The sequence below is a fragment of the Haliotis cracherodii genome, unplaced genomic scaffold, assembly GCF_022045235.1.
Source record: "Haliotis cracherodii isolate W230 unplaced genomic scaffold, xgHalCrac1.p SCAF_1, whole genome shotgun sequence".
In the NCBI taxonomy this organism is placed as follows: Eukaryota; Metazoa; Mollusca; class Gastropoda; order Lepetellida; family Haliotidae; genus Haliotis; species Haliotis cracherodii.
In genome coordinates, this window is record NW_027266264.1 from 74,649,360 (window position 1) to 74,669,672 (window position 20,313).

General features: G+C 39.1%; 2 protein-coding genes across 18 annotated transcripts in view; one reads left to right on the forward strand and one right to left on the reverse strand.

Annotated features, from left to right (window-relative positions):
• Positions 1-12,910, forward strand: part of LOC139472451 (protein scribble homolog) — a 117,047-nt gene extending 104,137 nt beyond the window's left edge. For 6 of the 16 annotated variants that reach the window (XM_071254964.1, XM_071255214.1, XM_071255340.1 and 3 more), the window contains 7 exons: positions 887-901; positions 2,863-3,027; positions 3,925-4,052; positions 6,171-6,226; positions 7,752-7,940; positions 9,462-9,548; positions 10,131-12,910. In XM_071254964.1, the coding sequence (XP_071111065.1) occupies positions 887-901; positions 2,863-3,027; positions 3,925-4,052; positions 6,171-6,226; positions 7,752-7,940; positions 9,462-9,548 (640 nt within the window). In that variant the 3' untranslated portion in view covers positions 10,131-12,910. The remainder of the gene's footprint in view (positions 1-886; positions 902-2,862; positions 3,028-3,924; positions 4,053-6,170; positions 6,227-7,751; positions 7,941-9,461; positions 9,549-10,130) is intronic. The other 10 variants (XM_071255561.1, XM_071255767.1, XM_071255086.1 and 7 more) reach the window with 7 other exon arrangements.
• A 1,781-nt stretch (positions 12,911-14,691) lies between these two features.
• On the reverse strand, positions 14,692-20,097 carry LOC139468623 (lipid droplet-associated hydrolase-like). Of its 2 annotated transcripts, none has more exons than XM_071250743.1 (4): positions 20,042-20,097; positions 19,366-19,505; positions 17,406-17,546; positions 14,692-16,624 (listed from the first exon to the last, which is right to left on the reverse strand). In XM_071250743.1, the coding sequence occupies exons 1-4, from the start codon at positions 20,095-20,097 to the stop codon at positions 15,945-15,947; spliced, it is 1,017 nt and encodes a 338-aa protein (XP_071106844.1). In that variant the 3' UTR covers positions 14,692-15,944. The 2 variants fall into 2 exon arrangements, with proteins under 2 accessions (XP_071106844.1, XP_071106852.1); XM_071250751.1 differs by having other exon boundaries at positions 20,028-20,089.
• Between the last annotated feature and the right edge of the window lie 216 nt (positions 20,098-20,313).

A 20,313-nucleotide genomic window follows, 5' to 3' on the forward strand; every position in this document is an offset into this window, starting at 1 on the left:
TATCATATTTCTACCTATGCATCATCACAACAAATAAAAGCAATAGATAGGTGTCACTTTCAGAGGAGAATATTTTTAATTGGTATTTTTTTTCCAGGTATACATGTACAGATACAATGGATTAATAATAAGGCTAAGTTCATATCAAAATTTATACAGTAGATAATAGCCCCATGTTACAAAATGTGTAGACTTTGTAAGTGCACTTCTTGAGATAATTCAATGGATTTATGCAATGGTTGCTTTCATTGCTCACAATAGAAGAAGGGGTAACATTTACCTTTGTATCATGGATAACAGAAGAAGAAGATAGTTATTCGAATGTAAAATGACATAAAGACAAGAACATGGTGTTTTTACAAGCAGAAAAAGCATTGAACTTATCTCTGTTATATTCATTAATAAATTCCCTTTGTAACAATTCAAATATTGGAATATTTGTAAAGGTTCTTATTTTGAAAGGATTGTATTTGACTACTAGTATTATAACATTAAGTTTTTCCGAATATCCAAACAACACTTCATTAGTGTTAACTGCAAGATATATTCCAGTTTATGTTTCTATCCAATTAAACAGTTTTATATATCATGAGACATTTGGAATGCGGATATCGTGTGTTACAACTTGGGTACCAGGACCATGTTTGTTTTCCTGATGAGGGCCATTGTAGGCAGTGTCCATGTTGATCAGCTGATTGATCCAGTGCTTCCAGGTACTCAGTGGGTTTTTTAAGTAAGGCCAGGTCAACTGTGTTCTTGTTCTTGATCAAGCACTTGTGATGAATAATAAGCCATTGTTGTTTGTTTTGAATTGTTGCAGCCAGTACAGCAGTTTCTGTCAGAACAATACTATGTATAAAAATGTGTGATGTTTCTTTGTTGCCAGTCTTGATCCCCGGAGGTAAATGATGGCATCTTGTCACGTGGTTGTTCTCTCGCGTGCATGTGTGTGACTATCTGCCCCAGTTTGATTTCCCTGTTTACAAATTACTAGATGACTTCCTTGCATGCTGGTAGCTTTGAACTTGACATTTCTTTTGTTTGAGCACAATTGACTATTTTTCATTGTCAAATGTTTTATTTCTGTTTATGCTTCTTTGATTATGTTTGCTGTGAATGTAGAATGAGATTTTGCCAGTCTGCTTGGAATCTCGATGGTTGCTGTGCATGATCACTCCACCCTCACCCTTTTCGTGTTACCATGGTTACATGGCAACTTGCACATCATCACACTCATGTTCCCTTATCCCCTACCCTCGCAATCCACACCCACACCCACACCTACAGACCTTTTCCCCTTACCATGGTTACATGGCAACTGGCACATCATCACAGTAATGTTCCCTTACCCCCTACCCTCACACTCCACACCCACACCCACACCCACACCCACACCCATACCTACACCCACACTAACACCCATAGTAACATCCATGCCTACACCCACACAAACAGTTCATTTCTTTATGTATTATCTATTGAAATATTGAAGAGTGATTACATCTATTGCTTTTACTTTTGAAGCTGTCACCATTTCATCGACACATCACTATGGCACATCCCTATCCATATCCCACACAACAACCTCACTCCCCACCATCGACCGCCTCTGTGGTCTAGTGGTAGAGGTTCTGCCCAGAGAGCGGAAGGTCCGGGGTTCAATCCCTGGCCGCGTCATACCAAAAGACGTTAAAAGATGGTACTTGTTGTTACCCTGTCTGGCGCTCGGCAGTAAGGGGCTAAAACAAGGACTGGTCGGCTCAGAGTCAGTATACTCTCTGTGTCTGAGTAGGGTATTCATGTTAAACTGCTGAATGGTATCTCAGTGAGCTAGCACTATAAATCGGCATCAGTCCGGACTAGCACACACACACACACACACACACACACACACACACACACACACACACACACACACACACACACACACACACACACACACACACACACACACACACACACACACACACACACACACACACACACACACACGTCGCTATCGCTATATAAGTGCCATAATCTTGGACGCGACGTTAAACCCCATTTCACCTCACCCACTCCCCACCAACCCATCTCGTACAGATTGGACTGCCCTGACATCCTCACCCACCCACTGAGCCTTTGATTGTCTCCCCTTCAATGCTAGTTTCTCCACACCAGCATGAGGGATAGAGCTGTTTTGTTTTCTACCCTTGTATGTGTATATTTTATGTCAGGGAAAAACTAAATAATACTTGGTAGAACTGTTACTTTAAATAATATGGTTTATTTGTGTCTGTGTATATGATAACATGGTGAGTCAAGTGTGTTGATACATTTACCATTGACACAAGTAGTTACATGTACTCCACTATTTTATATATTAGCATGCAATTATTATTTAAATGCCTTTTGTAGATATTTATTTGTTTAAAATAAACTAACCTAAGTAAAATAATATAACTAAAAATAAACTAATTATTTGTAAATTGTATTCATTTCCGGTTATGCCTACTGTCTCTTTTTTATGTTAGATACTAAATCATAATATCAAAAACGTCTGAATATTTTGTATGCTTTCATGATATCATTGGTGGGAAAAACTTCCCTTCTCATGAACAAAATAGCTGTGTCTCTCTTGTGCTGCACAATATCTCAACATTGGGTACTTTTTGACTTCTCAAATAATTAATATCCATCCCGAACTAAGTACATGTATGTGTCTTTTTCATCTATCGTAGATTTATTTTAAAACCCTTTTTACACCAAAATTATGCTTTGGGCGAAGGTTGGGCTTTGTGCTTTCACGGCTTTCTAATTATATGACTTTGGGATGATGTGTTGAAACTGGAATGAAAACACTGTGAACCTCCTTTCTACCAGTTACCCACCAGGGGGCGGGGTTGTAAGAACAGCAAAAGCCGAACGTCGGCTCTCAGATCGGGTCCAGTTGGAAGGTGGCAGCCCGCAGGAAGACGGGGAGAAATTATCACCAGCTGAGGAGCGGGAACTACAGGCAGAGAAAAGAGCTGCATGGAGGAAGGCTAGGTGTGTGAGGCATAGGGCCTGTATTATATTCAACTAGAACATGCATACCTAAAATATCAATTGATCAATTGATCAAAACCAGGTGCTAATACTACTACACTGGATAGTAAATAGGTGTGGAGTACGGATTAAGATAAATAAAAGGAATCGATAGTTTCCTGTTCAATGCAATTTAAAACAAAAATAACACTTAGGTATTGTTAATTGGTGAAATTGAAAAGATTTTGTTTTGTTTGTTAGTTACTGTTGTCGTATGGTCTATGTATGTGTGTATCGTGGCAGGATGTTGTGAGGAGGTGATCGAGATGTGTACAATCAGTTTATTGCAGTAGTTTCATCAGTCACATGATTGTCACATGATCAAATTTATGCATGTCAAATGATCACGTTTGTTCTCCATGTTTGTTTTGGTGATGTTTTTGCCAGGGTTTTGTTTGACATGTCCTTCCGTTCCTGTCTTCTCCCAATTTGTTTCTGAAGGAATGAACACATTAGAGTTGCACCGACATATATTCCAATATATGATCCACAAGGAAGCCTGACTGCTTTCACAATAACCCTTCCCACTGTCCACATAATGGTCTTGTATATCACAGCCTAAGTGTAAACCAGGGCAGTTACAAGTGGTGAGAAATTCCGTTATTTAAATCCTGAGTTGAAAGATTTACCTGATGCCACTGGGACAATACGTAATGTGTTTCAGATGCCTTATAGTGTTCAAGTAAGGTATTTCCGAGCAACAGAATGTTGAATCATGAATATAAGCCTGAGGCAGAAGGCAGAATTTTAAATTTAAGAAGGAACACCAATGCCGTCCACAGACCTGATGGGTCTGGTGTCTGTTCTTGACCTCTGTGGTGTGGCAGGTCCCACATGGTTGTGTATGCGATGTTGCAGGATGAAGTCGCTGGAGGCAGATGCTGTTCGCGCTCAAGCTGTGATCGCTCGTGCGCAGGAGATGTCCAAAGATACAACGACAGCAACATCAGGTTCTACACTGTCAACAGTCGACATAGCATTTGCCGGTGAGTCAGTCCATTATGTGTGGATCAGTCTATATTTTGGTATGATGTTATCGATTCATGAGCTTAGATATCCCCTCTCTTTATTAACTTTCAAAATTTCTTATTGATCCTTTGAATAATTTATCATTCATTCGGTGGAAAGTTTTTCATTTAGCATTTTGACATCATTATTTATTCCAAGTATATACAAGTAAAGTGGATGGTGGGTTATTAATTTATCCCAGCTAGGTCTGTGAAATGCTGTGAACAACATTCTTCACTATTCCTCTGTTAGTGAAATGTTCATGAAAGGGAAATGAGCAGCATCATATTGTAACAGTAGGTTTATTGATGTCAGGAGTCCATTGAACTTAGAAATGATGCTTCTTGAGACACCTTTTCTTATCAATACATTCTTCACTGGTGGTATATCCAAGCTTTTAACCTGATAGGAGGGTTGTGTAATCTGAAGATTCACTTGGATGTTATGGCAATCCTTGATACAATCAATGCCCAGCTTTCGGGGGCACCTGGATTCACTTGGCTCCCTAAATTTTGATCATGTGAAATAAACATAATATAGAGTTACTGTATGTAGAAAAAGGCCGCAGGTGGCCCAGTTGTCTAAGGGACCGCAATTCGCTGTGCAGAGTTGCATCCCTTGGGCACGCCAGAAACCTATGATTGTGGGTACGAATCCCGGTTCGCCCCGATTATGTTTCTAAATTTGTCTGCACCATACCCGTGCTGGTGGGCTTCACCGAAGTGGTCAACGTCTGAGACCTGCATCACTTCGAGCTTTCCCCCAACATTAAGCTGACACGCTGTGATATAACTGGAATACTGTTAAAAGCGGTGTTAAACCCAACTCAATCGCTTACTCACTGTATGTAGAAAATACAAATATACCCGTCAGTTTCACTTGTGATTGGAAATAATAGGTTGATGATGTCCCCCTGAATGTGATTGACCCATGAAGACCCGGGTTAGAATAGGTGACTATGCTTGTCATAAGAGGCGACTAAGAGAATCCGGTGGTCAGACTCGCTGACTTGGTTGATGCATGTCATTGATCCCAATTGCCCGGATCAATGTTCCATGATGTCAATCACTGGATTGTCTGGTCCAGCAACCACGAATGTATAGAGTCGACGGAGAAAAATAAATAGATTGCATCCAGTGGGACGCACAATGTGAGGATCCTGTATATAACGTAATTATCCATTCTTACAGTTCAGTACAGTGAAACCAAAACATATTTTTCAACTGACATAGGGATCAGTTCTGTACTTTCTTAATGAAGATATAACTGTAGTTATATTTCTTAGTTGAACAAATGCAAATAAGAGATTAACTGACTTACTCTACTCAATGATATGGCTTAGAATAAGGCTTGAAAGTAGTTGGAGCATTGTGAATCCCGAACATGGCATTGTATCAAGGTTGTCATCTACTCCACTTCACTTTTCAATATCAACTAAAAGATGCAAGCACTATAATGACTAATTTAACATTTAACCCTATAAATGGTGCAAACCCAATTTCAAGTAGCTTCATTGACACTGTCTCAGAACGCACCAATCACAACCCATGTCATGTTTCAGTCATGAAGTTTCTTACTTAGATCATTGTCATTACACACTGAAGAGACAGTTGACTCATGTGGGGTTAATAACATTGGAATTTCATTGATCAAGTTTGGATTACGAAAAGGGGATTTGCATGTGCAAGCATTGAGGTTGATGTCAGTGTATTTCAGGTTGTTTGTTGTTGTGTGCAGTGAGTTTTGTGATTGGTTTGCATAAAAATGATCTGTGATTTCATTTGCTAGTTGCTGCATGTTTTTTTAACTGTACAGTGCAAACATAATGTCATCAGACAGTTTGAATCACTCAGACGTAGCAACATACACCATGCAAACAGATTATATCCCATTGGAATACATTAGTTATCTCCCTTATTTGACAGTTTTATCTGTCAGTTGTCTCCCCTGAATATCCACACTTGACCCCTTGGGGCTCTCAAACTATTCTTCCTGAGACTGTGCACTGGATATAGTTAGGTATTGCAATTGTCAAAATATCTTCGGATACGTGAGTTTCAATAAGTGTGACCTTGACCCCAACAATCTTGCTACAGATGATGAAGACGACGAAGCTAATCACATGGGTCAGAACGGGGAGCACTCATCTCAGGTTGGTGAGATCCTTCACATGAGTCTGTAGTCCTACTCAAGTATTGGTTACAGCTTGTAATACCACTCACTCAACATACAGCCTACTGAGCCCAGCACAACAAAAGGGGGCAGAGATATTTTGGCCCAGATTGATTTAATAGGATAACAAGAAAAAAGTTCTACCTTAAATAGATGCTAACAGTCAAGGATAAACATTTCCTTGGAGACCAATATAATGTCAAGCTGATGACAAAATATCCCATTGAAGAAAAAGCCAGTTTAAGTATTCAAAACTTGATTCAGAGACATGTTGGTTATAGGGTGTATGTTGAGGAACTAATATGAATTCATTTGCAACACAGGCGGCAGTACACACAGAAATAACACATATTATTGCATGTTAAACTAACTTCATGGTCAATGTCTTGTTTCTCACTGCTGGTTTCTGATGTTTTTGGATGGTTTGATTCCTTATAGTGGATATTAACAGTTGTTTGAAAATCCAGATACCGTATTCGATGTAATAAGCACCCACAGCGATATTTGCTAATATATTGGCTAGTGAACAATCCCAATTAGCACCCCTTCCGATTGATCAATGTATACAAGACTTATTCATTCGTGTGTAATACACACTTGTGTGTTATATGCACCTTTAAATATTGGCAATTAAATTCTGGAAAAATATAGCTCGTATATAAACATTTCAGACTGTTAGCATAAACCACAAAATTTATGATCTTTCAACTCTGTTTTTTTTAGTTTTTTTTTAAGAGCCCCCTATTTCTAATTTTGAGAGCACCCTGGGCACTTATTACGTTGAATACGGTAAATTGTGTTTGAAATAATTAAATACAGCTAGCAGCGAGAGACAAGAGTATCAGTGTGCCTGATTTAGCATAATTTTGACATGAATATCTTGTGTAAAATTCTTGATTCCTGGATATTACTCCATGTATTCTTTGCATTGTTTGAGCTATGTTAGTGCAGTGCATTTTGGTGCATCATGAATAACATGTCAGATGAGCATTAATCATGATCAGGGCTTCAGTGCATTATTATTTAGCCCTGAATTAGCATTTCATTGACAGAATCCTGAAACTGTCACAGTTGTTGTTTTGTGTGTACTGCTCTTTTCCTAAGTAGCCATTATTAACAACTCCGGGGTTAAAAAGAGTAACATCAGGACCAGAGAGACTCTTTCAAGACCATTATGCATTTGATATTCTGCTATATTGATTTTTCCTCTAAATCAAGTTTACAAGACATTCGTCAGAAAATTAGACATGATTAGGTCAAAGTTGTTCTTTTTAACCCCTGCTGATTTTAATGCTGCTTTATCATGAAAATTTACACCTACTGTCTGAAAGCATTATTACTAATTTCTGCACACAGCAGATCACTCGATGCCTTCTGTCTTTTTAGCATTAGAGTAGACCGCCATGATGAATACACGTTCACCAATTGTCATGAGCCATGCAGAATGTATTTTATGAAATGAGCTTAGAAAGCTTCAACAACAGCAGACTATTTTCTTTGCACAGACCAGGTTGCCTAGCAACGTAGGCAGCCATCTTGTTGTAGTGAGTAAAGAGGGAGACACGACGGTTGAAGAAAATACCCGTGTTGTAGATGAAAAAGTTCAGACAAAGACTGAGGAATATTTCGATGAGCATACGGGCAAAATATCATTTCGAACTATTCAAGTGGTAGAGAAAACTGTCGAACATGAGGTATGACATTACATTCACCGCATGCCCTGCTGCACGTTGCCCAATCCTGTTGTCATGGGATACGTTTGACTTGGGCTCCACTGTTTAGTTTAAGCTTCTGGAATGGCCTGGGCAACATGTGGAGAAACTACTGGCTTGGGTGTCTTCTGATCATGGTTGTAGTCTAGCTGTCACTCCTAGTTACGTTTGACCATCTTTCTTTCTCCTTGTGTAGGGGCGGTAGTTAGCCTAGTGATTATAGCATGGCTCGTCATGCAAAATTCTAAATTACAATACGTGAAGACAATTCTTGGTGTCCTTTGGTGAGATGTGACCGGAAAATTGCTCTCTGTAATGGAGAAATCATGAGAATCTGTTGATGACAGGAGTTGAGTTGATTTTCCTTCAGAATCAACAGCTTCAAGTTATTTCTCAGTCTCAGACCATGTTATGGTTGATATATAATTTCTCTGTAATTTTGTATAATGACCTTCAGTTGCATCAGTTTAACTTGTTTTAAATGCGCGTTCAGAATGGCCAGTGAATTCCTGGCTCTGAATCAACAGCAAGAACAGTAGTGTGATGTCATCAGAATGGTTTAACTTTTTGTATTGGCACATAGTAACTACAGTATATATGTACTGTCAACAGCATTTACGTGACCAGGTAGAATCTCATGATAATTTGTTCAGATTGTAAGTTCATGGTGATGAATCAGTCTCCCTGGATTAGGTTGGATTATGGGTCCTGCAGAACAATCTTCCCCTTACATTGTAATTGTGGTGATTGCTTTTTCTGATTGTTTTTTATTTGGTGTAGGTGTAGCAATGAAAAGTGAGGGGTCTATAACAGGATTTTCCCTTTGACCCTGCTTAAACACTGCCAAATACTCAATCGTTTTCACTTGCTAATATCCATCATTAAATTCATCTTGATCAGTCCTTGATGCTGCTTGATTTGCCTGTGCTGGCAATACTATTAGACAGTCAGGCAAGATGACCGTTATCACCTGATACTACTTGTGGGCTAGCCTAGTGGTGAAGGCATTCACTTGTCGTGCCAAAGGCCAAGGTTCTATTCCTCACATGAGTACAATATGTGAAGACTGTTCAGGTGTTCACCAATGTGATATTACTCGAAAAGTGCTGTAAAACAATAATCATTCACTCATACTTCTTGAGCCAAACACTACATCAAGACTGAAATGTGGTAATAGAGAGATTACATACACATGTAGGAGTTATCTCCCCAGCAGTGTTAATATTGACTTCTGTGCACGAAAGATACTGAGAGTAAACTATAGCTGATTTTTCTGCCTTCCACAGCTGTAGCTTTGTGTTTCAATCTGCCTGACCGTTGTGGATCAGGTTTAAATGTCTGTTTGCACCTTGTGTTGCTAGATAACCAACTGTTGCATTGCACCTGCAATTTGAATGTAGCTTGTGTCTGTGTTATGAGCATGTCTGTCGTCCTGTGAGATACGCCTGGCGCTGGCTGTATTGTGGTGGAGTAGTGCGTTAATGAGATTCTCTGTCTCTGCAGGTGGAAGTAACCAAGCAGCAGATTTATGAAGTAAACCTCCAACAGTCGCCTGTATCGCGCTACAACAGCACAGGCGGCAAGCGGTAGGTGCGTACTTTTTTATTGAGGATCTAGCTTAGATGCACTCCTATCGGGGGAGTAGCAGTCAGTGTCAACACCTCAAGTTCAGAACCCAAGGTCCTGATTTACAAAGCATTTGTCGTTTTACGACTTAACTATATACTTTATCATAGGCTTACAAATGATGTAGTGCTACAATTGCTTTGTGGAATGGGGCCCAGAGTACGAGGGTGAGACAGGAGGTTACAAGGTATGGATGCTTGGGAAGGGATGCTGTTGGGCGTCGTGACTTGTAGAGGGTGGTAGGGATGCTGTTTGTGCTTTGGGTGGAAGGGGGAGGATGTGCTGACGGTTGAGGACAGTACCTGGATGTGAACTTTCTTAGTTGATATGTCATTGTGCTCAGACTGCTCTCATTGCTGCACAGTATGATCGCACTTATAGCATCTTTCTCTCAAATTGAACGATAACTTTTAACTTTTTTCTTTTACAAGTTGGGAGTATGAATATGTTGTTTTTTTATGTACTATCAGTGACTTTCAAAAACAAACATGATTTCATTTTGCAAGTTGGATATGTTTTTGCTAATATATGTAAATCATGTTCCAGGTGAATGCTAACACTGATGCTGCCACAATCAGGGACGTCTAGTTTGCCCAGCTCCTCATCCCGGTCTGTGCTCAGTAGCCCAGTTCCTCATCCCGGTCTGTGCTCCTTGGCCTGTGTGAGCTGTCGGAGCACATTCCATCTTCAGGCTAGACATCTATATCAATCAGACCTGTATCTCTTCACACAGATTAATAACCATAGACCCAGGGTGTGTTCGATTGGTGCATCGCTGTCCACGGTTAACCCAACACACACATATACACATCATTAATCACCTAAGTGCTATTTCTCATTTTATATACCTTCATCACAAATAGCTCAAAAACAATTATTATAATATTATGTACAGGCAATCGACTGATCTACAGACTAACATAGCACAAGTTATTGTTTCTGCCATGGATTTATCATGTAGATAGATAGTGTTTGGTTAGCCATGGACTGGTCTCACCAATCCAACGCAGGCCTTAGAATTACCTGGATCTGCTTAACCAAACTTGTTCAAGTGATGTTACGTTGATGTAAGATACTGTATTGGCTGGGGGCAGTTACTACGGTGATGTTGTATGTTTGGTTGTGATTATAAGTACAATGCAAGTTTGCCTTTGTTACACATAAACTAGCTTTGGTTATATGTGACTTTCAACATGGACTAATTCAGATTATTTGTAAATTTCGAGATTTATGTGTTTTTGTAGCTTTAAGTTGAAATTGTTCTGCCTATGTTGGTTTGTTTTCAGCAGTTTACATATCAAAACACCAACTGTGTGTATGAATCGGGACAGGAGAGATATGCATGTATAATTGAAACAGTGAAAGTGCAATAATGTTTTAACTAATCCATTTTATCTCGCCATGAACATGTTACTTCTTAAAGATTCAGTGATGGAAGATATTGTTCCATTTGTAAGAAGTTTTAAGATTGTGTGTATAATCTACTGATGGTTTATATGTAACACACTAGTTGCTGTTTACATACTGTTTATTTACCCTTGCAATTATTGTACAAAGTGTTCACCAAAATAATTGAACATATGTTACGGATTATTTAAGACCAACAAGACACTGACTCCTGTCAAAGTGCACATATTATAGTAAGCGGGATACACAACCTCAGAAATTGTATTTAAGACTTGGTGCCAAACTGTTGTCCTCTGTCATCTCGGTATCCATCTGTTCCTTGTTTGTCCAGCTGCCTGACCCACTTCGTTCTCCATAGATCATTCCTTTCTCTATGAGCTAACAATCCTTCCCGCCTCACCCCAGAGGACAGAGTTTTAGGGGCTAGCACATTCTGTTTCCCTGCCACTCTAAGTGTACAGATACGTTGCTTGTAGCATCTTGCTGTGTATATATTTAGTTCCTGTATTGTCCGGATGTTTTTAGTTACTATTTAACTTATGAATACCCATGTTTTATACAGTTTTATTATTGGTACCATTTATAATGTTGCGATTCTTCATTCCCAAGTTTTAGTCTTCATAGTTTTACACATTTTATCCCATACATTTTGACAGCTTCAGCGTTGCCCAATATTTGAACAAATTAACCAAGGTTGACAGCATGATTAAGCTTATTATTTTATCCCTATTCATTGTTTTACTAACTTAGCAAATAGTAGCCTATTGGCATCGTAGAAGTCACAATGGAACATCATCCCCTTCTCTTTTGACCCTCTGTAAGTTAAGTTTGAATTGTTAAGCAGTCCAGTTGAGCCCTAAATATTTAGTTTAGTGGTCCCTGCCTGTGGCACAGTATCGATGGCAGACGTGGGGAGTGTATGCAACTAGCCAACCGTCATCTCTCTTTCATGTTTATATCCTTGTTGATATCATGCGTATTGCCGTCACAACATGCCATACAAGTCATATCATTGGAGTGTAAAATTTGTACAAAGTGTTAATTGTGCTTGTGGGAGGGCTGGCTGTTTATATATATGTGGGTGGGGGTGTGTATCTAACTTAAATAAGTAAACATCTTGCCTCAATCGTGTGCCGCAGCGTTTTGTAATTATTCAATTATTCAACCCATGTCAGTACTGTTGTTAACTGGCACAGTTCGTCCCGTGGTAGAACAGAGGGTGTGTTAGAAAATATTCATGACACTGCTAGACTGTAATAACTTTGTTCATGCTTCTTCAGAATTAATACCTGGGTGAAAAAAATACATTCAATCTATATTACATTGAAGACCCCTTCCTTTTTCCTGTTGCCATGGTTACAAATTTCATGATTTTAGAAACCACATTGTTCACCCTGATAATTCTGTGATCATTCTGATTTTAAGCATCTCAACCAGAGCTGAGTTGAGGTGTGCCTGGCTTGGTCACTTTTTATAGTTTTACTTTTTAATATTGCTTTGGGTTTTTTATGTTCTGTTTTGAAGAATCATTTCCTTGAATTCATTTGGATTGGCAAGTTATTAAGTTTCATGGCCAGTATTTTTGCATTCATCAATAACAAGTATCATTTTTATTAAGATGAACATACAATGTGTCACAATATTTTATTGTTATAAAACTAAAAATTGCCAAAAAAAAGTATGTTTATGCCTCTAGGCTGCTTATGAGTGAAAGGGTTAACCTTGACACTTCGACTTTATCGTGATAGACATTCACCAGCCATACTAACCTCACCTCAGCTCTTGCTAGTCTCTGTGTGTGTGTGAGAGACAACTTAGCGACACTGTTTACAATGTTACATTAACCATGTTTTACCGCCGACCGTCGTGGGTCGACCTCTACTGCCTTTTGTACATTTCACTCATGAAATAAAAAGGATCTATACATTATGTGAACACACTTTGTTCTATCTGAGAGTGCGTCAAATAATGAGAGTGTATTATGCTGCAGCCAGCATCAGCATGATGGCAGTGTTTCAGCAGGTGGTTTGTTTGTCAACATGGACAGAGTAGAACCCCAGCATCCCCTTGCTGATTGATGCAGGTGACAAAATTGGATTGAGTGGTCAGTTTGTTTGTTTAACATTGCACTCAGCAATATTCCAGCTGTATGACGGCGGTCTGTAAATAATCAAGTCTGGACCAGACAATCCAGTGATTGATATCATGAGCATCAAACTACACAACTGGGATACGATAACTTGCATCAACCAAGACAGTGAGCCTGACCACCCAATCCTATTTGTGGCCTCTTACGGGAAGCATGGGTTGCTGAAGACCTATTGTTACCCGGATCTCCACGGGTCTAGATTGGTCTGATTCTGATTCAGATTGTGTATCCTTGTTCCCCAGTGGCGTGGATCTGGTTTTCTGGATTTCCCTGTACAGATTTGATTATTTATTGGCCAAAGTGATAGAGTTGACTGCGGCATCTAACACCATCTGACAGCTGATGAATGAATATGTTATCTGCGTCATACCTCCATGTCAGAATGAGATCTGATTGGTTCATGTTATCTTGATAATATACTATGTGTGTGTTTCTCAGCAGGAGAATAAATCCCTTATACCCCGCCACAAGCAGGACAGGTTGCACATGGATTTCTGAGGGAAAATAAATCCCTTATACCCCGCCACAAGCAGGACAGGTTGCACATGGATTTCTGAGGGAGAATAAATCCCTTACACCCCGCTTCAAAACACAGAGCCACACGCTTTTTCCCAGTCACTGAAAGTCATGTGACAAAGCAAAAGTAAAACTGAACTCAATCGATCAGCTGTTTTCTATCAATTTTGAATTTGTTTTAATTCTTTTACAATGTCATATTAAAACATGTTGCTAAAATTAAGTCGTCGTAGCTGTATCACACAGGGTTTTATGCATCCCTCGTTAGGTTTTATGCCCTGAGAGATCCTGGTACGACTTATGTTTTCTGACAGCTGATAAATGATTAAAGATAATAACTATCCCTCAAGAAACCATGGTCATAACAATTGTTGCAAAGGGATCAATGCGACATAAACTCACTCACTCACTCACCCTCTGGATAAGTGGAAATGTTTCCGATGTCCATCACTATGAGCACTCACAGTGTCACATGTACGTGAGACGGGTGCGCTCCAGGGTACTCAGTGAGGCACGTGGGACTAATCAATTCAATGGCCATGATGAGTACTATTAGATGACAAGTTGCAACTGCTGTGAGTTGTAAGATGCATAGCGTGATGCAGCAATCAACATGATCAAGCAAGAACAGTGTCTGTCTGTTGTTTAACGCCGCACTCAGCAATATTCAAGCTATGTGACGGCATCTGTAAATAATCGAGTCTGGCCCAGACAATCCAGTGATTGACATCATGAGCATCTATCCACGTAATTGGGATAAGATGACATGCACCAACCAAGTCAGCGAGCCTGACCGCCCCATCTTGTGAGTCACCTCTTACGACAAGCATAGAGCAAGAACAGTGATGCTCTTGAATGCAGGCAGCATCACTCAAATGTTAAGTCCAGTGAAAGCATCCGGGTTAATCCGGGCTAGAAACCTTTAGAAAGGGCAAAAGAATTGCAGAAGAGGAGATATTCTTTTGCCCTAACAATATAACAAAACTACATGACAAGTATTTCTGGTCTGATTTTATTAGACCAAATGTTCAACGTGTTATGCCACACTGAGTATTTTGCAAGTTCAGAAAACATACATTGTGTGTACTGTTAACTTACTCAGCCTTGTGATTCCTGAGAAAAGTTCTTAAACTTTCTTTGTAAAAAATAAATAAATTTCAGTATTAATGCCTTCAACAATCTTTAAAATGTTCAACACCGTCGTGTTCATGGTCAGGAACACCTACAAATACATCAGTTCAAAGCCCTGAGTTCAGTTATGATTGATGAACCTCAATGAGTTGTGAGGCTTTGGAACACAACACTAACAATTGTCTCAATAGTCGGCACTGCAACTAAACATTCCAAACATCAATATCATATTCAATACTATTAAACATTTTCCCTCGATTTTAATTTATTAAAAGGTTTCATCTGAATTTTCATTTATCATTTCTTTAGCATGTTTAGTTTGTAAAACAAAACACATTAACTTTTACTCACAATTCGATTCACATGATTATATGCAAGAACCTGGATGGAAACCGATTCTGCACCTTCCACCTTGACCTGGCTCAAGTGGGGCTCAGATTACACACTACCGTTAACTCCCTTAAACATACAGAGATGCTACAAAGATGCAGTGTTTTACAATGCAGTTTCATTTCATGTGTGTTCGAAGACAAAATATATGCATTGGTCGGTCAATGGCTCTGCATTCAACAATAAATATGTGGCAAGCAATTCCATGGCAGATGATTGGTTAACAAATAAATTTGTTTTGCATTTGTTTCCATATACAAACAAAACTTAGGTCACCCCCACTAACAACTACTGATTCCTGATAGGCTGCACTGAACAATGCCACTGATTTCGCACAGTTATCTGCAGTATTTTGCATGTGAATAATTAAAAAAGCTACACAGATTTACACAGCGTGCACACGGGTTTTAACGTTTATACCTCCATAAATGCAAAAAATATTGAAGTCAATTTTTAATTATCTAGTATTATACAAATAGTATTATCAAATATAATCATTATACAAAAAATACTTGTCAGCAATCAGCTGTTCAGTTTGAAAATGATCATTTAAGCCCCAAGAATGACACATCACTTCTAACATGCTCAACTTCCTTCAGTTCAACTATGCAACAACTGAAGAAATGGTAGACTTTAATATCTAAATAAATAAATAAATGCATAAACAAAGGCAATTATGAACATAAAATTGATCACAGTCAAACCATACTTCTTAGTTCTCTGCTTCTAGGAAGCGTACAAAGCTGTCAATGTTAGTGGTCATGTCTTCAATCGTTGAGTTTGTGCAAATCTCCCTGCAACCAGTTCCACACTGTGTGAGCAATCTCCTCGCTGGCATCCAGTATAAATGCATGTGAGTAGCCATGCTCACACAATCGGAGATCGGCATGCGGAAATCGCTTCTTCATCTGGTAGAAATATTCCTTGGGACACCAATGGTCAGACGAACCATAGTAAAAGCTTAGTTTGGATAAATATCTCTTGATAAGTTCTTTTGGCAGTTTGTTGACTTCGTCCATTTCTTGCAGAGCCATGAACGTGAAGTTATTGACACAACATGGGTCGAACAGGTTCATGGAAGCATTGAGGGCACATTCTGGAGCTTTTCTGTTCTTGAAGAAGCGGAGGATGAGTCTGTACTGCATGTGGGGGGAGAAGTAGGAGAGGAACTTGGACGCCAACACTCCCATCCAGCGGAAATAGCGCAGGAACGGTGTTGCATAGAGACCACGAGGTGACACGGCCATGCGCTCGATCGTAGGGAAGAGCATGAAACACCGTAACACATGGTGGTCTTGAAGAGAGTCCATCATCTTGAGACCTATGTAGCAGCCAATGGAATGGCCTATCATGACGATCTTCACATGCTCTGGCACATTTTGTCTAACAAATGCGATCTTGTGACGTATCTGACCCTGAAGGCTGAATTCATCGGGGGGCATCTGAACTGAAATAGGTTGAAAGATTTACTTAATCCTGCCACTCCATGCATGCTTTTAAGCTTATCACACAAGCACCAAAACCTGTAAACCATGCGGCAGTCTGAGGGACAATGAGCTGGTGGCATCACATTACAATTTAAGCTTCATGAAGGAAATAAGAATGTTTTCAATTTGGAATAATGCATAATAAGAATGTTTTCAATTTAGATTAATGCATAATTTGTCCATGGTGGACATGGAGTCAAGTTCTTGTAAAAACACAACTGGATAATTATCACTTCTGGTTAAGATAATAATTTGATGTGGATAAGTACATGAAATGAATAAGGCTTTTTCCCAAAGGGAACAAACAAAACACTGTCTGCAGCGCGAACAGAACAAAGATGCATTCGTGGTGTCGTAGCCATCTTGTGACTCAAACAATATTGGATTCAAATTCACTTCTTTATGGCTAAAACTTCAGACAAATGAGAGAGCATCACTTCATGTCATGGAGACTCTGAAAATCCTGAATTATTTGATAGGCATTTCTAAATCTTGATAACATCAAATCCCTGCTGACAATACATAAAGTCTGATGCATGTGTGTTTTTTGCACAAGGTAATATTTCGCTGTGCTTCACTGACTGAAATAAGAACGAGAACTTGTGGCAGTGATTTATCAACCCCCATTGTTTTCAATGATGATACCTTTTAACCATATTCTGACAATGTACTGTCACTTGGCCTCTTTCTACAGGTATTCCTTACAAAGACTGAGAAGACATGAGAATAATATTCTACTACCTAGATCGGTTAAACTTGATGTGCGATTGTGAACAGACACATGTCCTGCGTGGGCAATGCCCCACACTGGGGTCTGACAGTTACTCAGATGGTACAGTGTTCTCATGAACTCCTCGTAGTATTCGATGATACCAGGGTTACCTGAAACAAACAAACATGCAACTTAACATACATACTGAGCACGGAGACTGTCGGGTGATGGCAGCTTTCAAACAATTGCTGATATCACTACTCTTACTGTGCCTGATACATTCCATCTCATTAAAATCAGATCTTAGTTCTTGCTACTGCTAAACAAAGATCTGAGGACATCCCAGTACGGGTCACGTCAGACCGACCTTGCGCGAACTTTGACCGACCAATGGAATGACCAATTAGAAGGCAGCTATCTCGTGTTTTACGGCACTAATTTCAAATTGGCGACTACGCTTCAAAACATATTTTGACAAATTTTCGATTACAAATTTGAAACCTGAACAAAAGAACATTCTGGAATGGCTAATAGATGGTCTACAATGTATTGATTCAGTCGTTAAACCCGCAACTATCGTTTTCGAGGTTGCATCATTAGAAATCATATTCCGACTGGTAAGCGATGCTCTGATTGGTCGGATGAAAGGTCGTTCTGACGTGACCCTAATGGGATGTCCTCAGATCTTTGTTTAGCGATAGCAAGAACTGAGGTCTGATTTTAATGAGATTGCTGATACATTTCACATCGCAAAAATCTTACTTTCCAAATATCTACCTTAATGTATCAATTGTTTTTTATCTAGAAATCATTTTCTCAAATATACAGTAATATATAACAAACAAGCTTCTAACAAACTGACGGATATTACGACTTTAATTTTTTGTCCCGGCCATTTTTTGTATAGATGTTGTATATATGCTTATAACGGACTACAGTTGTTACATGTATTACGAACTACAAGTAGAGGTCCATTTAAGTTGGTTATAACCGTAGTTTACTGTACTTCAAACATAGTTTTATGTAAGTCTTGAACCAACCCTTTGGATAATCTCAACTAACAGGTAATGAATTTATTCCTCAAACAGGTCATAAGAAGATATAAAACTTGGGCAGGGCCCCAGATAAAAGCTTATCGGCATATGAACAGATGAAAATATGCACGATATGGTGGGGGGTAATTTAATTAACGTATCAGATATGCATCACAGCATAAATGTATGGTTTAGACATCAAAGTGCTGCACAAAAATTGAATGACCTGCTAACTGGTGTCACTCGTTCATCATGCGGAAGTCACACAGGTGGTTCTTAACTTCAAAGTTCAACTGAGAAAACTTGGCAAACATCATACCTGTTGCTTGAAGCAATGTATGCTTGTTCAATGATATTGACAATCAGGATAACAAGCGGTCCATTTATTTTGTCTTCTCAGGTTGTAGACAACAAGGTTTGACTTTGAGTGTTAATGTTACCTATCCTGCCCTTTTAAATAAGCTTATAAAAGCGCAAAATAAATTATTTTTATGCACGTCACATATCTGCTTATACCAATCAAAACTGTGAGTACAGTAGTCCTAAAGATTGTGAGTGACATGTTGATTGCAGGCAGAATCACCTATCCATGATACACTACACCATAAGCTTCCTTCTGTACTTTAAATGCTTTCTACACATTGCCATTGATATGAATAAGTGGCGAAACTCAATAACATACTTCCATCAAAACTAAACAATTGAACAATTGCTGAATTCATGTAAGAAAGTGAACTGTGTAATGTTCCAGAATCTAACTCTGCCCTCACTCGATCCTAAGTCCAAATTGTTGCCTTGCTGACACACACAAATGTTCAAACTTTCCTGTTTCCAATTGTACCAATTCGGTTATGCCTGAAAAGTTTAACTGACAAAAGAATGTATTTTAGTAATGCTCCAGAAACGAAACGCGATGGAAGGATGGCGCCTGTTAAAGTTGTTCAGTATACTATACCTGGTATGATGAGAAATAACAAGGCTGTGTGCTGACTTGGGGGAGGTAATTCTCCAAATTTGAGCACATGAGTATCTACCCCAATGACGGACTGAAACTCTGACCTCATTCCACTGTCCTTCTCCATGGTTACAAGACGTCTGCAGAGTAAACAATTTTTAAAAAATCAGCACTGTCTATGACACTGGATACGTGCATAAATCATAACCAGCATTAAAAATTGGCAGTAGTCCTGTAGTCCTTATCAAACTGCCCAATGGTAAAGGTATCCTGAGGACTAGTAGAAATTGGCCATTTTTAAGGGTTTTGCTTTATGTTATCATTATAAGGACTAGTTGACAAAAACTGTTAGTTTCTAACCCCGATAACCATATGTCATTAAATCGTGCAAAATAGTGATTAGTGATTCGTTATCTAACCAGAAGGCGTAACCCTGGTAACCCTGGTAAACTTCAGTTTCTACCAGAGACCATATCTCCTACACAGAAACTGGTGCACTGATTGCCATGGTGATCTCGCGTTGGGACCTACATCCTGTAACTTAAGTAATAGTATTGATAATTCATTTTCGTGCTTATTTTTCTTATTTTGCACAAAAATAACCCAAGACAGATTAGGGCTATTGCCACTATGACATTTCATGAATGTGTGTCAATACACACTGTGTGAAGCTTACGATGAACCCCTCTTCCTGCAAATACGACTTTGCACCTTGTTTACACCATGTGACATTTATTTCCGGGCATTAACTTCCGGTTCGCCCCACATAGCACCAAATAATATAGAAGAGGTTTACTGACAGTATATTTGTACATAACACAACACACGAACGATCTAATAAAGTGATTTTCGATAGTTTCATAGTTCTGTTCCAAACGACCCAATTTTCTAAGGAAAAGACGAAATAATGTTTTATTTTAAATTGATGTAAGCGTAACTACCAGGACA

Excerpts from the sequence above, each read along its gene's own strand:
- LOC139468623 (XM_071250743.1), bottom strand. The coding sequence starts at position 20,097 with ATGTCACATGGTGTAAACAAGGTGCAAAGTCGTATTTGCAGGAAGAGG. Across the intron at positions 17,547-19,365 it reads GTTATTTCTCATCATACCAG|GTAACCCTGGTATCATCGAA; the intron begins GTATAGTATACT and ends TGTTTGTTTCAG. Across the intron at positions 16,625-17,405 it reads ATCAAGTTTAACCGATCTAG|TTCAGATGCCCCCCGATGAA; the intron begins GTAGTAGAATAT and ends AACCTATTTCAG.